The sequence below is a fragment of the Anguilla rostrata genome, chromosome 8 (genome assembly GCF_018555375.3).
Source record: "Anguilla rostrata isolate EN2019 chromosome 8, ASM1855537v3, whole genome shotgun sequence".
Classification (NCBI taxonomy): Eukaryota; Metazoa; Chordata; class Actinopteri; order Anguilliformes; family Anguillidae; genus Anguilla; species Anguilla rostrata.
Genome location: NC_057940.1, coordinates 543,898 through 569,155, shown reverse-complemented (window position 1 = coordinate 569,155; position 25,258 = coordinate 543,898). Strand labels below are relative to the sequence as shown.

At 50.9% G+C, this 25,258-nt stretch overlaps 1 protein-coding gene across 1 annotated transcript in view; it reads left to right on the top strand.

Moving 5' to 3' along the window:
- LOC135260451 (partitioning defective 3 homolog) overlaps positions 1-25,258 on the top strand; it is a 253,512-nt gene that overhangs the window by 38,875 nt on the left and 189,379 nt on the right. Inside the window, 1 exon segment of the mRNA XM_064345669.1 lies at positions 6,668-6,769. Coding sequence (XP_064201739.1) covers positions 6,668-6,769 — 102 coding nt within the window.

Genomic DNA, 25,258 nt, shown 5'->3' with positions numbered 1-25,258 from the left:
ACATTTATCCCCCTGGCTCATGTGTTCCTGAACAGCTGTGACCCCTGCACTGTGGTGTGTGTGTGTGTGTGTGTGTGTGTGTGTGTGTGTGTGTGTGAGTGTGAGTGTGAGTGTGAGTGTGAGTGTGAGTGTGAGTGTGTCTGCGCTTGTGTGTGAGCGAGCATGAAGGTCTGTCTGTCTGAATTTTGTGTGTGTGTGAGTGTGTGTGTTTCTGTGTGTCTGCATTATGTGAGTGTGTGTGTGTGTGGATGTCTGTCTGCATTATGTGTGTGCCTGTGAGTGTGCGTGTGAGTGAGTGTGTCTTTGTCTGTGTGCGTGCATGCGTGCGTGTGTGTATATCAGTGTGAGTGTGCGTGTGTGTGTGAGTGAGTGTGTCTTTGTCTGTGTGCGTGCATGCGTGCGTGTGTGTATATCAGTGTGAGTGTGTGTGTGTGTGTGCACAAGTGTTTATATCTGTGTGTGAGTGTGTGTATGCGTGTGCGTGTGTGTGTGTTGGGTCTGCGCGTGTGTGTGTGTGTGTATGCATGGGCGTGTGTGTGTGCGCGTCTGCACATGTGTGTGGGTCTGCGCGCGTGTGTGTGTGTGTATGTGTGTGTGTGTGAGTGTGGGTCTGCGTGTGTGTGGGTCTGCGGCGGTGTGTGTGTGTGTGTGTGTGTGTGTGTGTGTGTGAGTGTGGGTCTGCGTGTGTGTGTGTGTGTGTGTGTGTGTGAGAGAGAGTGTGTGTGTGTCTGTGATTAGTAGCGCTACTTTTCCTGTCATTTCAACACATTGTTCATCACGCAGAGGACAGGGTTATGGTACGGAGGAAGAACAGGGTGTCTGGTTCTTGTTCTTCCTGTGCAGGAAAATATGAGCAGGAAGCGATAGAGGCTGACTGTGAAAATCTCTTTTGTTATATTGTGTCATGTCCTAATTTTTAACTTCACCGCACAGTAAAATTCAGTCTTTCAGGGGCGATACAGATTGATGGATTGTGTGTTCTGCATTAGCTCGCTCTGAGTAGGGTGAAGGGTTAGCCTGATGAGAAATGTGTGCTGGTTGTGGATCCTGATGCAGGCGCAATGGCTGACTATAGTGCCTCTACCAGCTTCATGCTTCAGTAATGCTGGTGTCTCAGCTTCATGCTTCAGTAATGCTGGTGTCTCAGCTTCATGCTTCAGTAATGCTGGTGTCTCTACCAGCTTCATGCTTCAGTAATGCTGATGTCTCAGCTTCATGCTTCAGTAATGCTGGTGTCTCAGCTTCATGCTTCAGTAATGCTGGTGTCTCAGCTTCATGCTTCAGTAATGCTGGTGTCTGTACCAGCTTCATGCTTCAGTAATGCTGGTGTCTCTCCCAGCTTCATGCTTCGGTAATGATGGTGTCTGTACCAGCTTCATACTTCAGTAATGCTGGTGTCTGTACCAGCTTCATGCTTCAGTAATGCTGGTGTCTCAGCTTCATGCTTCAGTAATGCTGGTGTCTCTCCCAGCTTCATGCTTCGGTAATGATGGTGTCTGTACCAGCTTCATGCTTCAGTAATGCTGGTGTCTGTACCAGCTTCATGCTTCAGTAATGCTGGTGTCTCTACCAGCTTCATGCTTCAGTAATGCTGGTGTCTGTACCAGCTTCATGCTTCAGTAATGCTGGTGTCTCTACCAGCTTCATGCTTCAGTAATGCTGGTGTCTCTACCAGCTTCATGCTTCAGTAATGCTGGTGTTTCTACCAGCTTCATGCTTCAGTAATGCTGGTGTCTCAGCTTCATGCTTCAGTAATGCTGGTGTCTCAGCTTCATGCTTCAGTAATGCTGGTGTCTCTCCCAGCTTCATGCTTCAGTAATGCTGATGTCTCAGCTTCATGCTTCAGTAATGCTGGTGTCTCTACCAGCTTCATGCTTCAGTAATGCTGGTGTCTCTACCAGCTTCATGCTTCAGTAATGCTGGTGTCTCTACCAGCTTCATGCTTCAGTAATTCTGGTGTCTCTACCAGCTTCATGCTCAGTATGCTGGTATCTCTACCAGCTTCATGCTTCAGTAATGCTGGTGTCTCTACCAGCTTCATGCTTCAGTAATGCTGGTGTCTCTACCAGCTTCATGCTTCAGTAATGCTTCAGGACAGGGCGTTGTGGGAACTGGGGCTTTATGAGGTTGTATGCAAACAGTCAGTGTGACACACCTCCATAGAGCTGCAATGCAAAGCAGGCAGATGGCTTGCAGAGTTAATCACTCACAACCTGGAGGAGGTAACCATGACGAAATGCCGCCACAACCTTCCACAACCAATTGGATAGTATATTCTGCTGCTCAGAGAATGTATTATGCTGTTATGCATTACTGTATGAGGTTATGGTCCAGCCTCAGGATGTGGATCATTAAGTTTTTTTCCAGTTTCACTCATTAGCGAGTATTTTTTTGTGTTTTTTTGCATGTGAAGGTAATGTTTGTGAAGACCTTGGCGTCTCTTAGTTGAGTATGAATAGTGTCTTTGTGCTTTTGTGTTTCTCGCTGAGCGCTCTGGCCACACCCCTTGGCTTCACAGGCCTTGTTGTGACTTGGTTTGCAGAGATAATCTTCCTCTCGGAGTTGTTTAGCGCTCGCGGTTGGCGGCTCATTGTGAGATCTGCTCTGGAGCGGCTGTGGCTTTGGAGCGCCTTCCAGGGGCTGCATGGTCACGGCCGGAATGCCGTCTGTTCTCTGCACCGCCCCCCCATCCCCCCTCCCCACCCCCCCAGCCCCCCACCCCCCGGTTCATCGGCTTGTTGGTCTGCAGACAATCAAACCCTCAGTTTTTCGAGGCCGTTCAGTTCAGAGTGTCTCCAAAGTATTATTAAGAAAAAATATGCAGTGCCTGCATTCCATCGCTTGCTGCTTTCGTTTTGTGTAGTTGTGTGTAAACCTGTTTCTTCTGACTTTCTGAGGAGCTGTGGCATCTGTAACCTCAGCGGCTGGTCCCAGCATCTCAGCACAGAAATTAAATGTATTAAATATCGATATAGAACAGGAGAAAATGCTGTTTTATGCTTCTCAAAAGCAGGAGCAGAACTCTGCGCTCAGCGCTGTTAGTCTGGCAGGAGTTGAGGAGGAATTGCTCCGGGGCCGTAGCGGTGTTTTTCCACGCTGTTGTTTGGTGAACTCAGGAGCGTTAAACAGCCTGCAGCCTTCATCCCGCCCATCAGGGGGGAGAGGGGTCAGCCGTACGGAGACCCACACCGATGCGGGACGTCCGACCCGTCAGGCGGAGGACAGGGGAGCCCTAAACCCGGCCCCCAGGGGGGGGTCTCCTCTCATACTCTGCCGAAAGGAGGGTATACGCCCGTTACGGCTGAATTTCAGGTGAAATGTTCAGGAGGTCCAGCTCGCAGGGAAAAGAAGCTGGTTTGTTTTTGTGAATATTTGATGCTGCTTGATCCCAAAGCTGTGCTCTGGGGGTCTGGGGGTCTCGGGGGTGGGGGGTGGCACTGCTCTCCCTGTGCCCTCCCCCAATATGGGTGTGGCCAGCTGTGCCCAGGTGGGGCAGGGTTGGGGTAGTGGAGTCCTCTTTTACTACTTTTATTCTTGCAGTCTAGTTTGCATTTTATGTTATTTTTTTTTTTTTTTTTTTTACATTTCTTTGTGTGTTTTCCATGTGCAAACATGCTTTTTTACAGTCCTTTGCCACACAGGTCCTGCTGTATGCCCAGGCTCATGCATTCCTTATTAACCAAAGTGCTAACAAAAAAATAAAATATCTTTTACATGACTAACTAGCTGTCATTCGTTTAATAGTGACCGTAGCAAGGCTTTGGAGCTGCCGGTCATATTTCAGTTCGTTTGTCATTAATGAAGGGCAGGAGGACTCCTCTGGGACGTCCTGGTGTGGTTACAGCTGTGGGGTGCTGGCCTTTTTGGGGAGGCTTTAAGGGATGTGGTTGCAGGGTTGTGGGAGGGGCCAGGTACAGCTGTGTCAGGATTGGCTGGCGGGTTAGGGATGCAGTCGGTGGGTTATGGGAGGGGCCAGGCACAGCTGTGTCAGGATTGGCTGGCAGGCCGTGTCACGCTCAGGCCCTGTTCAGGGCAGAAGCCCTCTGTGTAGGTGTGGCAGCTCTGATATTTACAGTGGGCTATTTTCAGCACTGGCTCTGACTGTTCTGGAGATTCGTTTGGCTGTGGCTCTACAGATCAAATGCCTCCCCGACCTCTGTCCGCCAGCCTTGTGTGGCCCGTAGGCAGAACTACGCAAGCGGGCATCCCCACGGGGCTTGTGCGTGTCTTGCTACTGTTTCATTACTATGTTCTTTGTGTGTGTGTGTGTGTGTGTGTGTGTGGGTGTGTGTGTGTGTGCTGTGTCTTACAGCTATCTGTAATATGCATGTATATGTGTGTGTGTGTGTGTGTGTGTGTGTGTGTGTGTGTGTGTGTGTGTGTGTGTGTGTGTGTGTGTGTGTGTGTATGTATGTATAATGTATTTATATATATATATATATATATGTGTATTTTTAGCGAGGTGCATAATGCATAACATTGATATTATGAAGTATATCTGCTCTGCAGTATTTGTGAGCCAGATATGAACTCTGTTTTTTAAATTGTTGTTTGAGCGTAAACCGCAGTGTGTGTTCTCAGGGTCTGTGTTGCTTCAGGTTTGATTCCTCGCAGGGCAGGGCTTTGATGTGAGTGTAAGGGACAGTGGAAACGCGTGTGACAAACACATTTGTGGAAACGCTGGACAGGTGATGCCTGGCGGTCAATGAGCCAGTTTCACTCAGGTGATGGGGGGGTGGGGGTGCTGGGAATGGGGGGGCGGATGCATGACCGCTTTGTGGGCTCTCATTGCGCTAGTTGGGTCTCCAGCCTGTTCTTGTGTGAATTACGCTCATTATGACCAAACGGAGGAGCACATCGAGGGCCCTCGGCGATGGGAGCTGTGATTGGCTGTGACAGCTGACGTCTGTGAGGCCGGCCCGCTGTGCTAGGGAAGCCATTAGCCCCGGTCCCCCGGTCCCAGGGGGAGGGGCAGAACTTAGCGCCTCTCTGGACAGGTCATTTTAACGGCCCTGTGATTGATGGACCCCAGTGGGAGTGGGGTTACCGTGGGGACCGTGGTTTGTGGGTGCTGGGTGACATGCTGCACTGGTGTGGCTGATATGCTGCGGGGAGAGGGAGAGAGGGGGAGAGAAACAAAAAAAAAAATGAGAGAGAGAGTGGCTGTTTCCTTGTTGTCTAGTCATGTTTTTCTTTTCTTTTTTTAAACAAATTTAGTGTTTTGTTCAGTTGACAGACTTGCTGTTTCAATACTCACAGTACTTTGAATGTGTTCAAAATGAAGAAAACAATGGATCAAATGTTCGGTTGATTTAAATTTTTTTAATGCTCTTGAATGTTTTGTCAGTTGACAGGGACACACAGGACAGTTGAGATGACATGGGCCTCTCCTAACGGCTCAGACAGCTGTCTCTCTGCTGCTGATCTCTGTGAACTAATGAATGCGCGTGTTATGCGAGTCATTGTCCCAGGACATCGAGCCGTATGTGTTATAAATCTGGAATACAGTGTACAAGGTCACAGGTCCCGTGTGATATCATTCAAAAAAGTCTACATAGTAGAAAATGTGGAATGCAATCCCGCTGCTCTCGGGTTATTTACGCAAATTAAGGAGCACACCTGTATAACGGGAGTGGGCTGATAAAAAATAACTGCCATATTGAAAGCATAAGACGTTGAACCGTAAGCTATGAAAAACCTTTTCAGGGTGTGTTTACAGGGTGTGTTTACAGACGGATGTCTCTGTTTACAGGGTGTGTTTACAGGGTGTGTTTACAGGGTGTGTTTACAGACGGATGTCTCTGTTTACAGGGTGTGTTTACAGGGTGTGTTTACAGACGGATGTCTCTGTTTACAGGGTGTGTTTACAGGGTGTGTTTACAGACGGATGTCTCTGTTTACAGGGTGTGTTTACAGGGTGTGTTTACAGACGGATGTCTCTGTTTACAGGGTGTGTTTACAGGGTGTGTTTACAGACGGATGTCTCTGTTTACAGGGTGTGTTTACAGACAGATGTCTCTGTTTACAGGGTGTGTTTACAGACAGAGTCTTGTTAGGTGTGTTTACAGACGGATGTCTCTGTTTTCAGGGTGTGTTTACAGGGTGTGTTTACAGATGGATGTCTCTGTTTTCAGGGTGTGTTTACAGACGGATGTCTCTGTTTTCAGGGTGTGTTTACAGACGGATGTCTCTGTTTTCAGGGTGTGTTTACAGACGGATGTCTCTGTTTTCAAGGTGTGTTTACAGACGGATGTCTCTGTTTACAGGGTGTGTTTTTAGGGTGTGTTTACAGACGGATGTCTCTGTTTTCAGGGTGTTTACAGACGGATGTCTCTGTTCTCAGGGTGTGTTTTAAGGCGGTTGGCTCTGTTTTCAGGGTGTGTTTTCAGGGTGTGTTTACAGACGGATGTCTCTGTTTACAGGGTGTGTTTTCAGGGTGTGTTTACAGACGGATGTCTCTGTTCTCAGGGTGTGTTTTCAGGGTGTGTTTACAGACCGATGTCTCTGTTTTCAGGGTGTTTACAGACCGATGTCTCTGTTTTCAGGGTGTTTACAGACCGATGTCTCTGTTTTCAGGGTGTTTACAGACGGATGTCTCTGTTTACAGGGTGTGTTTACATGGTGTGTTTTAAGGCGGTTGGCTCATTGCATTGATGTTTCGTTGCAGGACCCGAGCTACTGGCTGCAGGTGCACCATTTGGAACACGGGGATGGCGGTATCCTGGACGCGGACGATGTGCTGTGTGACGTCGCTGATGACAAAGACCGGGTGAGTCAGACTGTGGGCATCTCTGAAACGCCAACGCACCGCGTCCCAGCGCGTACTCTGCGTGTCCTCAGGCCCACCGCACCGCGTCCCAGCGCGTACTCTGCGTGTCCTCAGGCCCACCGCACCGCGTCCCAGCGCGTACTCTGCGTGTCCTCAGGCCCACCGCACCGCGTCCCACGCGTACTCTCGTGTCCTCAGGCCCACGCACCGCGTCCAGCGCGTACTCTGCGTGTCCTCAGGCCCAACGCACGCGCCCAGCGCTGTTTGCGTGTCCTCAGGCCAACGCACCGGTCCAGCGTCTCTGCGTGTCCTCAGACCCAACGCACCGCTCAGCGCTACTCTGCGTGTCCTCAGGCCCAACGCACCGCGTCCCAGCGCGTACTCTGCGTGTCCTCAGGCCCAACGCACCGCGTCCCAGCGCGTACTCTGCGTGTCCTCAGGCCCAACGCACCGCGTCCCAGCGCGTACTCTGCGTGTCCTCAGGCCCAACGCACCGCGTCCCAGCGCGTACTCTGCGTGTCCTCAGGCCAACGCACCGCGTCCCAGCGCGTACTCTGCGTGTCCTCAGGCCCAACGCACCGCGTCCCAGCGCGTACTCTGCGTGTCCTCAGGCCCAACGCACCGCGTCCCAGCGCGTACTCTGCGTGTCCTCAGGCCCAACGCACCGCGTCCCAGCGCGTACTCTGCGTGTCCTCAGGCCCAACGCACCGCGTCCCAGCGCGTACTCTGCGTGTCCTCAGGCCCAACGCACGCGTCCCAGCGCGTACTCTGCGTGTCCTCAGGCCCAACGCACCGCGTCCCAGCGCGTCCCAGCGCGTACTCTGCGTGTCCTCAGGCCCAACGCACCGCGTCCCAGCGCGTACTCTGCGTGTCCTCAGGCCCAACGCACCGCGTCCCAGCGCGTACTCTGCGTGTCCTCAGGCCCAACGCACCCTGCACATGCCACACACAGGTCATTCTCCCAGTGTTCCGCATCTTAAGACCGGAGTGACTCTGAGTGCTAAGTATGGCTGACGGCCCATCCTGTGTGTGACGTGGTCTGATGAGACATTTATAATTAAGTAGTCTCTTCCTCTTCCTCAGACGATGATCACAGAGTTATCTTTTGCTGATGATGTCATTGCACACAATCACCATCGAAACAGGATGCACATGAGAGCTCTTTCTGGATGAACCACCCTTTGAACTTTAAGGAAACGATCGATGCGATAAACGCCTGTTTGAGTGATGGGAGGTTTCACACGTTACGTAACCGCGGGCGACGGACTGAACCGCCCCTCCTAAAGAGGCAGGAGACCCCGCTGTGTGTCACACGGAGAGCAGAGTGGGCTCGGCCGGGCTGGGAGATAATTACCCATGGTGCCGCTCTTCAGAGTCTGCCGTCAGATCCACCACTTTGTTATCCTTGGCTTCTGAGCAGCTTCTTGTCACCATGGTGATGCTGTAACTAATTAGGCTAATTAGCCTTGTTGGAGTTATCACTCACTTCCTTTTGTTTTCTTGGTAAACTTTTCAATCTAAAATGCAAACTTGTTGTTTAGGCAACAAAACCTTTAGTGTTTGGCACAATCTAAGATGGGGCTTACTCTGATTTTGGAATGTTAGGGCTGCATATTAGTACATTGAGTCTGTTTACTTGTACTGTTTGTGGAATAGAAGACTAGTTCTCTCCAGATGAAATAAGCTGGTTTTGTAGTTGAGTGTCAGCAGGTGAGCCATATTTGATGCATGGGGGCGTGTGGATAAGCTGGCTCATCTTCACTGACCTGATAACACTAGCTCTCAAAAGACTGACTGCATTAAGCATGTAGGTTAATGAATGAGGGGAGCTGTGGCTCTGCTTGTTACGGATGACTGCTGTGTTTTCCTGAATGCAGTTGTACTCAATGAATTTTTAAAATGGCCTAAACAGTCGCTTCACCCCAGTGAATTTTACCGCTGCCAGCATAGCACGGGAGCTTAAAATCATTTGCATTCCCATTATGTACAGTGAGCTTGAGCCTTTAATGTACAGGCTGTTTAACCTGCAGGGGTTTAAGTACAGTTTCACACTGAGATGGGTATTGCTGCTTGGTGGCTATTTCTTTAAGCGATTTCTCTTTCTTCTGAGAGCACCATCTATGTGATTTCCCTTTCTTACGAGAGCAGATCTGTGTGATTTCCCTTTCTTACGAGAGCAGATCTGTGTGATTTCCCTTTTTTAGGAGAGCAGATCTGTGTGATTTCCCTTTCTTAGGAGAGCAGATCTGTGTGATATCCCTTTCTGACAAGAGCGTGGTCTGTTCAGTAATGAGCGTATGGTGTCTGCTGTAGCTCTCGCTCTGGAATGAATCCCATGTTCTGTCGAGGTGTGATAAGCTGTGCTGCTCTGTGTGCATTTCCCACCTGTAATGAGCTTGATTTGTTTTGATGTTTTTATCAGGTGAGCGCAGGTCATTACTCGTCAGTTTTAGCTGCCTATCCCATGGTGAGAGAGAAATGCCCTCACAGTGAGGGGAGAACTGGTGGTGTGGGTGTGGCTTCTTTACCTGTCAGTCAACGCTGCCTCTGTGGGGTGAGTGTAGGTTGGGGAGCAGGTGATCGGGACCTTGTACCCTCCACTGCCATCAGGGGCCTTGGAGGTCCTCCCCCGTCCTGGTGGGAGATCACGCCTGCTAAATCCAAACGGAAGTGGAGAGAGGCTTTGTTCTGTGGTGTCGATTAGATTATGGGCTGGGATTAATCTCTTAACTCTGCGGGCCGGCCAAGGGGCTGTGTCTGTGGTCCTCTGTGTCTGTGGTCCTCTGTGTCTGTGACAGATGGGGTCCTTCCCGTCCACTTGGCGGGATTCATCCCGGGGCTGAATGCGCGGGGTTGAGTGGCCGGCGGCGAGTGTAATCCCTTTAGAGAACACCGCTGTCTGTCCTGAGCTCCGAGCCCCACGCCCCCACACCCCCACACCCCCACACCCCAGTATGGGTGTTGGTTTTTTTTGTGCACGTGTCCCCGTGAGTGTATTTGCATGTACGCGTATTTGAAGCTAGCGCTGGAGGAAGCTCGGGCTGGCGAGTGTTTTCCCAGGTGCGGCGTCTCGCTCACTTCCTGTCCTCTCCTCTGACCTCTGAATGGCTAGAGCTACTGAATTTCTAGCCCTACTGAATGGTTAGCCCTACTGAATGGTTAGCCCTACTGAACGGCTAGCGCTACTGAACGGCCAATGCTATTCAACGGCTAGCGCTACTGAATGGCTAGTGCTACTGAACAGCTAGCGACACTGTATGGCTAGTGCTACTGAACAGCTAGCGCTACTGAACAGCTAGTGCTACTGAATGGCTAGTGCTACTGAACAGCTAGCGATACTGTATGGCTAGTACTACTGAACGGCTAGCGATACTGAACTGCTAGCGATACTGAATGGCTTGTGCTACTGAATGGCTAGTGCTACTGAACGGCTAGCGCTACTGAACAGCTAGTGCTACTGAACAGCTAGTGCTACTGAATGGTGTTACACCCTTATCCACCGTATCTGCTACTGCTGACGTATCTCTTATAAAATGGTCTCTGGCCATGGGGACCGTCGGGATCATTAGGACCAGCAGGCCTGTCTGTTTGACGCTGAGGTCAGGTGACTGATGCCATGGCGACGGGGGTGGAGCAGGGTCACCTGACCTCGGCTCTTAAGCGCAGACTCCGGAACGCGCACTGCCAGCTGCGCATTCCTGTGTCCGGCTGTGCAGGGCGAGGCCGGCGGGGGGGCATCACCCGCCTGCCGCAGTTCTGTCAAGGTCGCGGGGCAGTTTGAGGGACGTCGCTGTCTGGCGGATTTAAATACCACGGGTGCTGGTATTCAGCCGCGATTTGGGGTCAGCAGGTTAAGTAAGACCCTAAAATCAGATCCCAGGGTTAAGAAAAGGTCTGGGCACATATTCATAATACATCTCATGGTCAGAGTGCTGATCTCTGGTTAGCTTGCCCCTGCCTGTGTGATCCGGGTACTTTTTGGCCAATCATTTTCTGCTTCAAGAGCAGAAATTAAAATACAAAGAAAGAATGGTTATTCGATTTTCATTTTAAGAACAGAAATTGAAAAACGAGAATCAAGTGGTTATTTGTGCTGCTGACACATTTTCTGCAGAAACTTGCTCTCAGTTTTAAAGTTCATGGTGTCATGTTCTATACTTAGATCAGACCTGTATATCGACCAGTCTATGATAACCCCCAGCGCTCTGCAGGTAGAATTACAGGGGAAAAGATCAATAGCATTGACTGATAACACTGTTTTCCAGCTGTTACTGGTCCTGCAGGTGGGCATAGTCACATAAACGGGTGTGGCCAGAGGTGGGCAGTTTGGGCAGGTTTCTGAACCACAGGCATGGAATACCCAGAATTCCCTCTGTGGAGGTGTGGGTGAGAGGGGTGAGGTTCTGTTCTCAGCGTTGGTGCTGGTGTGGGTGAGAGGGGGTGAGGTTCTGTTCTCAGGGTTGGCGCTGGGTTGGATGAGTGGGGGTGAGGTTCTGGTCTCAGGGTTGGCACTGCTCTGGTGCCTGAAGCTGAACTGCTCCAGTGAGCTCCAGTGCATATCCAGCTGTCCAAACAGACTTGCCCTACATATGTTGAGCTAATCAATAATTCAGAGGAATATGATGTAATGTCTTTGTTCTTTAGATGTAGGCATTGTCTGCTGTGTGCTAGCAGACCTCTCTCTGTATGTCTCTCTCTCTCTCTATTTCTGGTGCTTTTTCCTCTCTCCTTCACCCCTCTTACTTGCTGTCTCTTTCTCCCCCTCTTCCCTTTTCTGCTCCTCTCCCCCTCATTCTTCTCCTCTCTCTCCCCCCCCCTCTCCCCTCCTCTCTCTCCTGGCCCCTCTCCCTCTCTCTCTCCCTCTCTCTCAGTAGAGAGAATGCGCGATGACTTCATTTGTTCCGTGTATCTTAGCTCACTCCCTTCTCTAATAGGAACAGTATGGCAGGCAGGGGGCTGGACCTCAGCAGAGTCTGTCTGTCTGTCTCTCTCTCTGTCTGTGTCTGTCTCTTTCTTTCCCTTTCCCTCTGTCTGTTCATATCACTATCTTTCTCTCCCCTTTTCTCTCTGTACTAGCCAGAGTCAGATCAGACTACGCGCAGAGAGAGGTTCTCCCTCACTGGGTTGATTGGTTGGTTATCTTGCTTGTCCCTTAATTGGCTGAGCTGGAATGGGACGCATCCAAAGCCCTTTACAGCAATAAAAGGGCTGATTGCCTGAAATTGCTTCGGAACGTTTTGCAGCACAAGCAAAGTGTCACTCTGTGTCCAAGCGATGCCCAATCCTCGCTAAATTACATGCGTGGGGGTGAGGGGGTGGGGGGGTGGGGGGGTGAGGGGGGATGTGCCGGTTGCTGAATGCTCATTGTAAGGATGAGCAATGTGAGAGACTGGAGCTGTTTTCTCTGAGGGCTGATCCTCTTGCGTCTTGTGGTCGTGCTGTGATTGCTAAAGCCTCAGACAGATCACATCATCTGGGCTTCCATTAAAGGAGCCGGCTGCAGGCCACTGGCCCACACACACACACAAACACAAACACACACACTCACTCACACACACACACACACACACACACACACACACTCACATTCACACGCTCACTCACTCACTCACACTCACTCACTCACTCACTCACTCACTCACTCACTCACACACTCACTCACTCACTCACTCACTCACTCACACACACACACACACACACACACACACACACACTCACATTCACACGCTCACTCACTCACACACTCACTCACTCACACACTCACTCACTCACTCACTCACTCACTCACTCACTCACACACTCACTCACTCACTCACACGCTCTTGCGCGCTTGCCTTCCTCCGCCGTCTCCATGGAAACGTGTGGAAGCTCAATGTGCAATGTTGCTGCTCTCTCTCTGCGGCTGCAGAGTCTGTGTTAGTGGCTTTATTAGTGCCTGCACTACAGGCCAAACAAACGCTGTGGGGAATCTGAGACCCTGTTATGACAGTTATGCCTGGCCTGTCGGGGTGTGAGTATATAGCCTGCCCTCTAAATTTAGAACACTCGTCCGCACCCCCCCCATCCCCCCCCCTCGGCAATCCTGCCACACCACCCACCACCTGGCAACCCTCCCCTCTCGTGAATCTGGGGTGTGTGACGGGGTGGGTTACTGGGGTGGGTTACTGGGGTGGGTTACTGGGGTGTGTGACGGGGTGGGTTACTGGGGTGTGTGATGGGGTGTGTGACGGGGTGTGTGATGGGGTGGGTTACTGGGGTGTGTGACGGGGTGGGTTACTGGGGTGTGTGATGGGGTGGTGACGGTGGTGATGGGTGGTTACTGGGGTGTGTGACGGGGTGGGTTACTGGGTGTGTGATGGGTGGGTTACTGGGTGTGTGACGGTGGGTTACTGGGTGTGTGTGATGGGGTGGGTTACTGGGGTGTGTGATGGGGTGGGTTACTGGGGTGTGTGACGGGGTGGGTTACTGGGGTGTGTGATGGGGTGGTTTACTGGGGTGTGTGACGGGTGGTTTACTGGGGTGTGTGATGGGGTGGGTTACTGGTGTGTGATGGGTGGGTTACTGGGGTGTGTGACGGGGTGGGTTACTGGGGTGTGTGATGGGGTGGTTACTGGGGTGTGTGACGGGGTGGGTTACTGGGGTGTGTGATGGGTGGGTTACTGGGGTGTGTGATGGGGTGGGTTACTGGGGTGTGTGGCGGGGTGTTTTACTGGGGTGTGTGATGGGGTGTTTTACTGGGGTGTGTGATGGGATGTGTGATGGAATGTTTTACTGGTGTGTGTGATGGGGTGTGTGACGGGATGTTTTACTGGGGTGTGTGATGGGATGTTTTACTGGGGTGTGTGATGGGATGTTTTACTGGGGTGTGTGATGGGGTGGGTTACTGGGGTGTGTGATGGGGTGGGTTACTGGGGTGTGTGATGGGGTGGGTTACTGGGGTGTGTGACGGAGTGGTTACTGGGGTGTGATGGGTGGGTTATGTGTGTGGAGGGGTGTTACTGGGGTGTGTGATGGGGTGTGTTACTGGTGTATGTTACTGGGGTGTGTGATGGGGTGTGTGACGGGGTGGGTTACTGGTGTGTGTGATGGGGTGTTACTGGGGTGTGTGACGAGATGTGTTTATGGGGTGTGTTACTGGTGTATGTTACTGGGGTGTGTGACGGAGTGGGTTACTGGTGTGTGTGATGGGGTGTGTGACGGGGTGGGTTACTGGTGTGTGTGATGGGGTGTGTGACGGGGTGGGTTACTGGTGTGTGTGATGGGGTGTTACTGGGGTGTGTGACGAGTTGTGTTTATGGGGTGTGTTACTGGTGCATGTTACTGGGGTGTGTGACGGAGTGGGTTACTAGGGTGTGTGATGGGGTGGGTTACGTTTCAGTTTCTTGTTTTTGTTTTTCCACTAATGAACTCTGGCTCTATTGGCTGATTATGTGAATACGCCAATGGCGATTCATTCAGGTGGGAACATGTTAAAGTGTTACTCAGTGACACACAGGAACAGTCTTCATCTGTCATTCCTGAAGTAATGTGAAGTAAAGTAGTGTGGCTGTAGTGTCATGTGTCGATTGTGTTGTGGTGGAGTTTTTGCCCCACTGCTTTAAACAGTAATTAATGCCTCTCCTGCTCTACACCCTAGCATCTGCACCCTAACATCTGCACCCTAACATCTGCACCCTAACATCTTTGATACATGAATGATATCATGGTGATACATCTGTGAGGTTTAATGAAAGTGTGGTGGTGTGGTGTGATATTGCTGGAGAGTTTGTCGGGCCTTGAGGAGGAGAGATGAGCTGTGTGTGTGTCGGGCCTTGAGGAGGAGAGATGAGCTGTGTGTGTGTCGGGCCTTGAGGAGGAGAGATGAGCTGTGTGTGTGTCGGGCCTTGAGGAGGAGAGATGAGCTGTGCGTGTGTCGGGCCTGGAGGAGGAGAGATGAGCTGTGCGTGTGTCGGGCCTGGAGGAGGAGAGATGAGCTGTGTGTGTGTCGGGCCTTGAGGAGGAGAGATGAGCTGTGTGTGTGTTAGGACTGGAGGAGGAGAGATGAGCTGTGCGTGAGGATTCCTCTCTGCTCGTGGTGTCAGAGCAGAGGCTGGAAGTTATTGCCAGACATAACTCTCCCGGTGGAGTCCGGCCAGCTGGCTCGGACGCTCGAATCTGGCACCCAGACGCGCGCCGCGGAGCGATCGGGAGGCTGAGCCTCGATCAGATCAGAGGCGGCCGGGCCGCGGCGGCCATCTTTCATCCCACCGTACCGCCGTGTCCGTCATCCCGCAGCGGGGGGGGGGGGCCCAGAGAGCCTTTCATGTCCCTCCGGTTGTCCGGGGCAGCCAGGTGATCAGGTGATCAGGTGGTTCTGCGCTCTCAGAAGCGTGTTTTCTGTCATGGCGGTCGACGTGAGAACACGCGGCTAGAGAACCGGATTTACTCCTGAAAGCTGAGGAGTAAAACCAGAGTCAGCGCTACGCTGGGAGACTGGCTGACGTTAAAAACACATCAGCAGGTTTTTAAAGCTTGTGCTCGTCCCTTCCCCCGGAAACTAACGCCCGAGTGCCCCCTCTCTCCGGAACCCCTGCATGTTCGCTTCTGGGGGACTGGGGAGTGGCGACAGCACTTTCGATGCGAGGGACACCTCACAGGAGTGTTTCAAATCCGGTAAAGATGACTGTTCAGTTTTTAGCAGGAAGTGCACTTGTGCATTTCTCAGGCTGTTGGGAATGCCTAATTACCGTGTCTGTAATGAGATTTGAGCTTCCTTCCTTCAGACTAGCTGTCCTCTAAAGCCCGGTTCACATCAAAACTGAGACTGGATGAGACACGAGGGTTAGTGAACACAATCCATGTCAAACTGAAAGCCAAAAATTTAAATGACTGTTTCCATAGCAACTGGGTGTAAATTTGTTGTGAAAGGATTTGCCTCATCTGTAGACTCTGAACAGCCTCCAGTGGGTGTTGTAAAACTTGGTTGTTGATGCTGACAAATCTTTCTGAAAAACAGTTGTTGGCCTGTGGCCTTTTTATCTGAGCTGGTTTTAACAGATTTACTGTCTGTTAGGAGGGCTAGAGTTAGGATAGGAGGGTTAGGGTGAGGGTAGGGTTAGGGTTAGGGTTAGGGTTAGGGTGAGGGTAGGAGGTTAGGGTTAGGTTAGGGTGAGGGTTAGGATGAGGGTAGGAGGTTAGGGTTTGGGTTAGGTTAGGGTGAGGGTTAGGATGAGGGTAGGAGGTTAGGGTTAGGGTTAGGGTCAGAGGCAGCAGAATTAACCAGGTGTCCCTGTAGTGGGGTCAGAGGAGAAGAGCACTGTCAGAGAATCGTAGCCTTTCCAGGATTTTGAATCTTTTCATTCGTCCATCGATCTCTTTTTCCATCCTTTCACCTCCCTCTTCTCTAATCTGTCAATCAGATGCCAATGTATTCTTGGTTTATTTCAGCTTGTACGTGGTGTTTCTTGTTTCTGTATAAGGTACAGACAGTACCTTACTGTCTGTACTGTCTTCTGCCTGCGGTAGGTTAGGGTTAGGATGAGGGTAGGAGGTTAGGGTTAGGTTAGGGTGAGGGTAGGAGGTTAGGATTAGGGTTAGGTTAGGGTAAGGGTAGGAAGTTAGGGTTAGGGTGAGGGTTAGGATGAGGGTAGGAGGTTAGGGTTAGGGTCAGAGGTTAGGGTTAGGATGAGGGTAGGAGGTTAGGGTTAGGTTAGGGTTAGGATGAGGGTAGGAGGTTAGGGTTAGGTTAGGGTTAGGATGAGGGTAGGAGGTTAGGGTTAGGTTAGGGTGAGGGTAGGAGGTTAGGGTTAGGGTTAGGTGAGGGTAGGAGGTTAGGGGTTAGGTAGGGTGGGGGGTAGGAGGTTAGGGTTAGGTTAGGTGAGGGTAGAGAGGTTAGGGAGGTTAGGGTAGGGTTAGGTTAGGTAGGGTTAGGTGGGTCAAGGAGGGCAGGCAGCAGAATTAACCAGGTGTCCCTGTAGTGGGGTCAGAGGAGAAGAGCACTGTCAGAGAATCGTAGCCTTTCCAGGATTTTGAATCTTTTCATTCTTCCATCGATCTCTTTTTCCATCCTTTCACCTCCCTCTTCTCTAATCTGTCAATCAGATGCCAATGTATTCTTGGTTTATTTCAGCTTGTACATGGTGTTTCTTGTTTCTGTATAAGGTACAGACAGTACCTTACTGTCTGTACTGTCTTCTGCCTGCGGTAGACCTGGAGAGAGCGTAAAATCATTTCTGACAGGGCAGGGTTGGCCAATCGATGCCAAATCAGGTCTGTATCCGTTTCTAGTTTTCACGCCAACTTTTCCTTTTAATTATTTAATTAGCCCAGTCGGTTATACGATCCAACATTCTCGCTATATTTTTTGATAAGCTCATGAGTGACAGCTGAAGGCTGTCAGTGAATCCCTATTTGAAACTGTTTCCGGTGATCCGCACACAGAAGGATCATCCTGGCAGGATAATTGTTGGAAACTAACCTGCTGTACACAGCTGCTTTCCAGGAACGCAGTTGCCCGTTCCTGCCCTGTCAGGTGCAGACCCACCAGCTGAACCGATTCCCTCCCTGCTCACCGAGCCCTGCGGTGAGAGACTGCCCCCTTGTGGTAGAGCTGTGCCGGTGCAATGTGGAGGAATACCCAGCTCCTCCTGGTGTCACAGGTGTGATTTTACCTGTGCAGGTGTTGTTTTCTGCTGCACAACACCTGCCTCGTTTTTATTAGCCATCAGCTTTGTATGAAGTGGGCGGTCTCTCGGGATGATTGACACTTAAGATCCTCCCCGTGGATTGGTGAGTTAAAGATTGAGTTTAAGATCCTCCCCGTGGATTGGTGAGTTAAAGATTGAGTTGAACACAAGACCCCTGTTTGAAAGGGCGGGAGACCCCTGTGGTCAGGTCTGTTATGTTAGCCAATAGCTGGCCTTTGTGCTCTCATGGGAATTTTTAATGGGTAAAATATGTGTTCCTTTCCAGATAAACATTGAACACAAAATTCTCTCACTGCTCAGTTGTCATTTTAAGGTAGATTTGACCTGATAATGGGGTAATTTACTGCACTGTGTGATCACAGCACTGGGAGAGAGATCAAAGAGAAAATGTGAGACGGAGTGTGGGACAGTTATCTCAGACGCTTGTTCTTGGCAAGCAGTGTGGTGTGTGTGTGTGTGCGTGTGTGTGTGAGAGAGAGAGAGAGAGAGTGAGAGAAAGAGAGCTTGTTTGACAAGCTTGGTGAAATGTTTGCTTTTGTCTAGACTGTAAAACCACGTTAAGCACTGTAACCCTGAAAGACTTCTTTACAGGGCAGAACTCCGCACATTTTCCCGCTAGTTTGTGCTTTTACCTGTGGAATTGCGGCCTTCTGTGCCTGTTTGAGGTGAACCCTTCGTTTGGTCTCTGTGTCTGCTCACCTACAGGTGGAAATGTCATCATTTCTCACTTGTAAAGGCAAATTTAAACCTTTCAGTCACATTTAGGAGTCTGTGGGTCTAAGGACATGAATGAGAATGAGGACGAGCTGAGTGGAAGGAAGGATAGTGTAGTACTTTTACTCTGCGGCCAATTGGATGCCTTTGGTGACCTCTACTGGTGAAGGAGAGTAACTTACTGATAAATGAGTGAAATAAAACCCTTAAGGAATAAAGATGCTCAGTAAAGCACATGCACACAGCCACACAGTGAGACTGTGAGACTGGCGTAAGCAATAACTGTACTTTTAAAAATGATATTTACTCTAACTATTCATATGATCATAGTGCTGCACGGAGAAAAAGGAGCTCACACATTTACCAAAAGTACACCATCGCAAAAAGTACATAAAATAACACTGAGACATTCTTAAGTGGGGACATGGTGAGATGAAGTCTAAAAGCAAAATTGAAAGACAGTTAAATAAATAAATAAATAAATAAACTAAATAAAATAATCATAAGACTTTTTAAAGCCTGTTTATACAGAATGGTGATGTCCCCTCTGTTAACAAAGCTGGCAAATCCATTTTACTCCTTGTGGATGTGGTGGTGGTGGTGATGGTGCTGCTGCTGCTGCTGATGAGTTATAATTCTTCCCTCTGAGTAGATGATGAAGACTTTGTCTGGATCCATTCACTGTAGGAGCTCTCTCTAGATCCTGGGCTTGAATGTTTATGGAAACATGCCAGAAAGTAGTGTCATTTTTATTTTATTATGTTGTTATGCTTAAAATGTACAGTGGTATTCTGGGATACTAGCAGGTCTGATTACATGCCATGTGAGATCAGTGTGGAGAGGCAGGCTGCTGTCAAAGCCTACAGAACTCTCAGGGCTGTAGCGCAAGTTTAGAACAGTGTTCCCCTCCAGCCAGCAGAGGGCAGTATAGCCCATCCGTGTGAATGCTGGGCGCATAGCGATGGCAGGGCGGGTGATCATTTGCAGGCTCACCACAGCACTGCACAAAGCCTGAGTCGGTAGTCTGTCCCCAGTCACGTGTAGGCCGACTGTCAGACCATTTATTGTCGTTAGCTGCTTTGGGTTGGAAAATCACACTCCTCTCTGTCTCTCAGCTCTCGAGGGGGGGAAAGCGAGAGAGACGAACTGATTTTATTTGTCATCTGATCAATGCTGCGGTGACTTCTCGGTCGATGCCATTGTCCACAAGCCTTCGCTGAAGGTCGATATGAGAGGGCTGAAGACCGGTACGCCTTCCTCTCTGAGACGCGTTAGTATTCGCCCGGTGGCCGAGCCCGGGCGTGAGCCAGCCCTGTGCGGAAGGGCGCAGTGAGTCACGGATCTTTCGCACAGGAAACACTAAATACGCAGGTCATGACTTGCCTTTCATGGTTTTCACTTCAGAGAACGTCGCAGAAGCGATGTGATAAATGCGATGTGGCAATATTCAGAGTATTTGAATGCTCCCTCTGAAGCTACCACAATTCTGGAAGTTAAGTGTGTATTCATGCAATAGTATCCACTGTTTCACTTTATGGCGAGGGGGGGGGGTTTGGGAGGCAGTTCTCTGTAGTCTTTTTCAGGTGCGTCTGACGTTTGTTCAGGAAGAGTCATTGGCTGTCGGGTCACTAAGAAGCATCCCACATCCTGACTGCTGTCTCTCAGCGTTCTCAGTGAGCCTCGTGGGTTTGGGAACGTCTCACGGGAGCGCTCATCTCACCTCTCCCCCGCGGTGCTAGAGAGGGCAGTGCTCCTGATATTATGGGATGTCTGACTCCCCTTCAGAAAGCCCTCTCGTGGTACTGTATAGAAATTGCAGAAGTCTGCCGGTCAGTGATGGACACTGCAGTTTCTAGGACTGTTTCCTGTGGCATGTACAGATTCCTCTGCTGACACAGCTCGGCACAGACCACGGGTACTCTCTCAGGAGAGCAGCCATGTGTGGTGCACGCTTAGCCTGCAGTGTGAACCTGTGATATTAGCAGCAGTACTCCACTGCATACTGCAGAGGGCGCCCTTGCTCATGTTTTTTTCCTCTTATCAGGAGCTGAATTACATTAGTGGCATTTGGCAGACGCTCTTATCCAGAGCGACGTACAACAAAGTGTATAACCATAACCAGGAATAAGTGTGTTTAAAACCCTAGAGAGAAGTACCATTCCAAGTGCAGGCAACGACTGCGTAGTTTAACTTGGACCCTGTAGGTTAATCTGATCAACACAAACAAAAGCAGCAACGAAGGCTTCCTGCCTCAGCAGCATCTCACACAGACCCAGGCAGTCTCCCGCTGGCCCGCGGCTTGCCGGCATTCAGATGAGCAGAAACTGAGGGCTGCAAAATTCTGTTAGCGCTGATAAAACCGCCTCTCTTACGCTTGAATGTTTGACTGCATTCTGAAAGAAAACGTGTTCTGGATGAGCTCAGTGAATACGGACGGGCTGTGTAAATGTTTTCAGTGTGAATGCTGGTTTTGTGTGCGCTGCAGTTGGGAGAGTGGGCTTTTCGGTGCAGTACATGAGTGTTGAAGTGCACAGCCCCTCCTCCCCCCTCCCGGGCCTTCAGCTGATAGTCACTGAGGGAGTGTTTTTGTAGGGGTGGTCCTTGCACCCCTCAGAGAATGACTAGAACTTCTGTGGCTAATTTCCCCTCCCTGATATTTAGCCTATTTTCCCCTTCCGACTGCAGCAGGGCACTGTGCTGCATGGTACTGTGCTGCATGGCACTGCGCTGCAGGGCACTGTGCTGCTTGGTTCTGTGCTGCATGGCACTGTGCTGCATGGTTCTGTGCTGCATGGTTCTGTGCTGCATGGTTCTGTGCTGCATGGTTCTGTAGAGTGCAGGGTACTGTGCTGCATGGTTCTGTGCTGCATGGTACTGTGCTGCATGGCACTGCGCTGCATGGCACTGCGCTGCAGGGTACTGTGCTGCATGGTTCTGTGCTGCATGGCACTGCTGCAGGGCACTGTGCTGCATGGTTCTGTGCTGCATGGTTCTGTAGAGTGCAGGGTACTGTGCTGCATGGTTCTGTGCTGCATGGTACTGTGCTGCATGGTTCTGTGCTGCATGGTTCTGTGCTGCATGGTTCTGTGCTGCATGGTTCTGTGCTGCATGGTACTGTGCTGCATGGTTCTGTGCTGCATGGCACTGTGCTGCATGGTTCTGTGCTGCATGGTTCTGTGCTGCATGGTTCTGTGCTGCATGGTACTGTGCTGCATGGCACTGCGCAGCATGGTACTGTGCTGCAGGGCACTGTGCTGCAGGGTTCTGTGCTGCAGGGTTCTGTGCTGCATGGTACTGCTGCAGGGCACTGTGCTGCATGGCACTGCTGCAGGGCACTGTGCTGCAGGGCACTGCTGCAGGGCACTGTGCTGCATGGTACTGTGCTGCATGGTTCTGTGCTGCATGGTTCTGTGCTGCAGGGCACTGTGCTGCTTGGTTCTGTGCTGCATGGTACTGTGCTGCATGGTACTGTGCTGCATGGTTCTGTGCTGCATGGTTCTGTGCTGCATGGCACTGTGCTGCAGGGCACTGTGCTGCATGGTTCTGTGCTGCATGGTTCTGTAGAGTGCAGGGTACTGTGCTGCATGGTACTGTAGACGAGTTCATTTAACCCCCCCCCGTATCGCCTGCCCCCCCCAGGTACTCCCTCTCTAATGTCTCTGTAATCACGCATCTCTCAGCCACACTCAAGGTTGCTCAAAGTCAGCTGTAAAAATGAAATTAAAGGATTAGAGCCAGTGTGAAAAAACAATAGCTGCCTTGTGACTGTTTCCTGTATTAAAATGTTTTACCTACATACGTGCTGTTTATGATATTTTTTCACTGTAAACATGAAAGACGGAGTTTATAATGTGTGGGTGGGGGGCGAGGGGGGGGGGGGTTGGCAGGTGTTGCAGTGACACAACAGCGTTAGCTTATGTCTAAACGTGTGCAAGCCATGCTTTATCCCAGCTTGCGCTGCCAAGCCTGGGTTTACCTTGGCCCAAACTGGGCTAAACTCAGCTGTGTTTGGCTTGGGGGGGGCACCCTAAATCCCTCATTATCGGGGCATATTGGGGGGGTGAGACAGTGGCGTTAGCGGTAATTCCTTCTCTGGCGGCTCCAGACACGCATGAGAGGAAAGGGCTGTCTGAGAGAGGGAGGCCCCCAACATGTCAACCCGTCGGTGGGGCACTGCAGATCTCTAGGGGCCCCCAACATGTCAGAATGGTGGGTGGGGCTCTGCAGATCTCCTGAGAACCCTAACTTGGCAACCCGTCAGTGGGGCCCCATAGAACCTCTTCCCCAACATGGCAACCCACCTAATGAGAGCAGCACATGCAGCGGTGCACTCTGGGAATCTGGTGTTTTTTTTTCCCAGACATGATTCTTCCTGATTTTTCCTGTCAGCTGTCAGAGAGAAGCTCTCTGTGCTCTTATCATGTCAGAGAGAAGCTCTCTGTGCTCTTATGATGTCAGAGAGAAGCTCTGAGCTCTAATGACATCAGATAGAAGCTCTCTGTGCTCTAATAACATCAGAGAGAAGCTCTCTGTGCTCTAATGACATCAGAGAGAAGATCTTTGTTCTTATGATATCAGAGAGAAGCTCTCTGTGCTCTTACGACATCATCAGTCTGGTCCTCTGACTGAGACCCTCAGGGGCTGGAAATGAGAATTTCCTGATTAATCTGGAAAAATCACATCCATGCATGCACTTACAGGAGCATGTGCACACACACGTACACACACACACACTCACTTCTTTGGGAATAGTAACTTTCCCAGAATGCACTGTAAGAGCATGTGTGCTCCTCTTGTGCTCAGAAACACTGTCATCTCTGTTCAGGGCAGTGATTGGCTCAGAAGCTCAGTACTACCGGAGAAGCAGATCTAGGCTCTTTAAGAACACCATGTAATGCAACTGGGTCATTTGTCCCACACTCTGAGTACTGTAAGTCTGGTTGTAAGTGAGATGGCTGAACAGCAGTAATCTCATTCTCCCTTTATTTAATAAAATCTGCGTCCCCTGCTTGTCTGGTTTGCTTGAGCGGATCTGGCTGGTTTTCTGTGTCTCCTGTGTGAGGCAGTGCTGTGGCTCCTGGCTCTGTGGCTGTCTGCTCGTGAGCAGCTGGTCTGTGTAGCTGCTGGCTCCTGTGTGGGGCAGTGCTGTGGCTCTGTGTAGGCATTGTTTGGCTCCTGTGTGAGGCAGTGCTGTGGCTCCTGTGTGGGGCAGTGCTGTGGCTGCCTGGCTCCTGTGTGAGGCAGTGCTGTGGTCCCGTGTGGGCAGTGCTGTGCTCTGTGGGCAGTGTGGCCCTGTGTGGGCAGTTTGCTCCTGTGTGAGGCAGTGCTGTGGCTCCTGTGTGAGGCAGTGTTTTGGCTCCTGGCTCCTGTGTGAGGCAGTGCTGTGGCTCCTGTGTGAGGCAGTGCTGTGGCTGCTGGCTCCTGTGTGAGGCAGTGCTGTGGCTCCTGTGTGGGGCAGTGCTGTGGCTCCTGTGTGGGGCAGTGCTGTGGCTCCTGTGTGGGGCAGTGCTGTGGCTCCTGTGTGGGGCAGTGCTGTGGCTCCTGTGTGAGGCAGTGCTGTGGCTGCTGGCTCCTGTGTGAGGCAGTGCTGTGGCTCCTGTGTGAGGCAGTGCTGTGGCTCCTGTGTGAGGCAGTGCTGTGGCTCCTGTGTGAGGCAGTGCTGTGGCTCCTGTGTGAGGCAGTGCTGTGGCTCCTGTGTGAGGCAGTGCTGTGGCTCCTGTGTGGGGCAGTGCTGTGGCTCCTGTGTGAGGCAGTGCTGTGGCTCCTGTGTGAGGCAGTGCTTTGGCTCCTGTGTGAGGCAGTGTTTTGGCTCCTGTGTGAGGCAGGTGCTGTGGCTCCTGGCTCCTGTGTGAGGCAGTGCTGTGGCTCCTGGCTCCTGTGTGGGGCAGTGCTGTGGCTGCTGTGTGGGGCAGTGCTGTGGCTCCTGTGTGAGGCAGTGCTGTGGCTCCTCTGTGAGGCAGTGCTGTGGCTCCGTGTGGGCAGTGCTCTGTGTGAGGCAGTGCTGTGGCTCCTGGCTCCTGTGTGAGGCAGTGTTCTGGCTCCTGTGTGAGGCAGTGCTGTGGCTCCTGTGTGAGGCAGTGCTGTGGCTCCTGTGTGAGGCAGTGTTTTGGCTCCTGTGTGAGGCAGTGCTGTGGCTGCTGTGTGGGGCAGTGCTGTGGCTCCTGGCTCCTGTGTTGGGGCAGTGCTGTGGCTCCTGTGTGAGGCAGTGCTGTGGCACAGTGGGGGGCAGTGCTGTGGCTGCTGTGTGCAGTGCTGGCCCTGTGTACAGTGCTTGGCACAGTGAGGGAGGCTGTGGTTATGCCCCATCGATCCGCTCGGTGGTAATAGACTCAGAGGGAGAGCTGGGTATTTCGCCGGCCCCGCGTGCCCAAGGATCCAATGCAGTTCCTCGCTCGCCAGCGCTCGTCTCTGTGTTTCTGAGGGACTTTCACTCCGTTTATCTTTCTTAACCGCTCTGTTCTCAAAGTCAGTCTTAGCGTGATAGCTGAACTCGCCTCATTTGAAGGAAAAAATGCTTTTGTTAGTTGTAGTTGTTTATGTTGTTAAATGTTGTGTGAATGTTGTATTAAATCATGTGTGTATGTTGTATTAAATCTTGTGTGTATGTTGTATTAAATCGTGTGTTTGTTGTATTAAATCCTATGTGTATGTTGTATTAAATCGTGTGTTTGTTGTGTTAAGTCCTGTGTGTATGTTACAATATTCTCCCTCAGACACTTCAGATGCTTTTTCCACTTCAGGCCACAAACAAAATAGTGTGTTTCATTTACTTTTGGCATTTATTGTAGACAATAATACGGTCCATTTATCAGCTGGATATTTTACTGAGAAATTCATGTTGAGCACTTTGCACCAGAGCGCAACAGCAGCACCCCAGCTGAGAATTACACCTGTGGCCTGTGGGCCTGATTATAGCGAAACTGTTCTATCTGTACTACTTGGGATTAAATATCATTTGGTGCCATTGAGCAGGAGTGCTTTTTGTTCTGGTTAAAACTTTTTAGAACAAGAATAAGTTTAGTTTATTACCAAATCATTCCTGTAACTCCTCAATTCCATAAAGTGAATGTTTTTATTAGTATTGTACTGG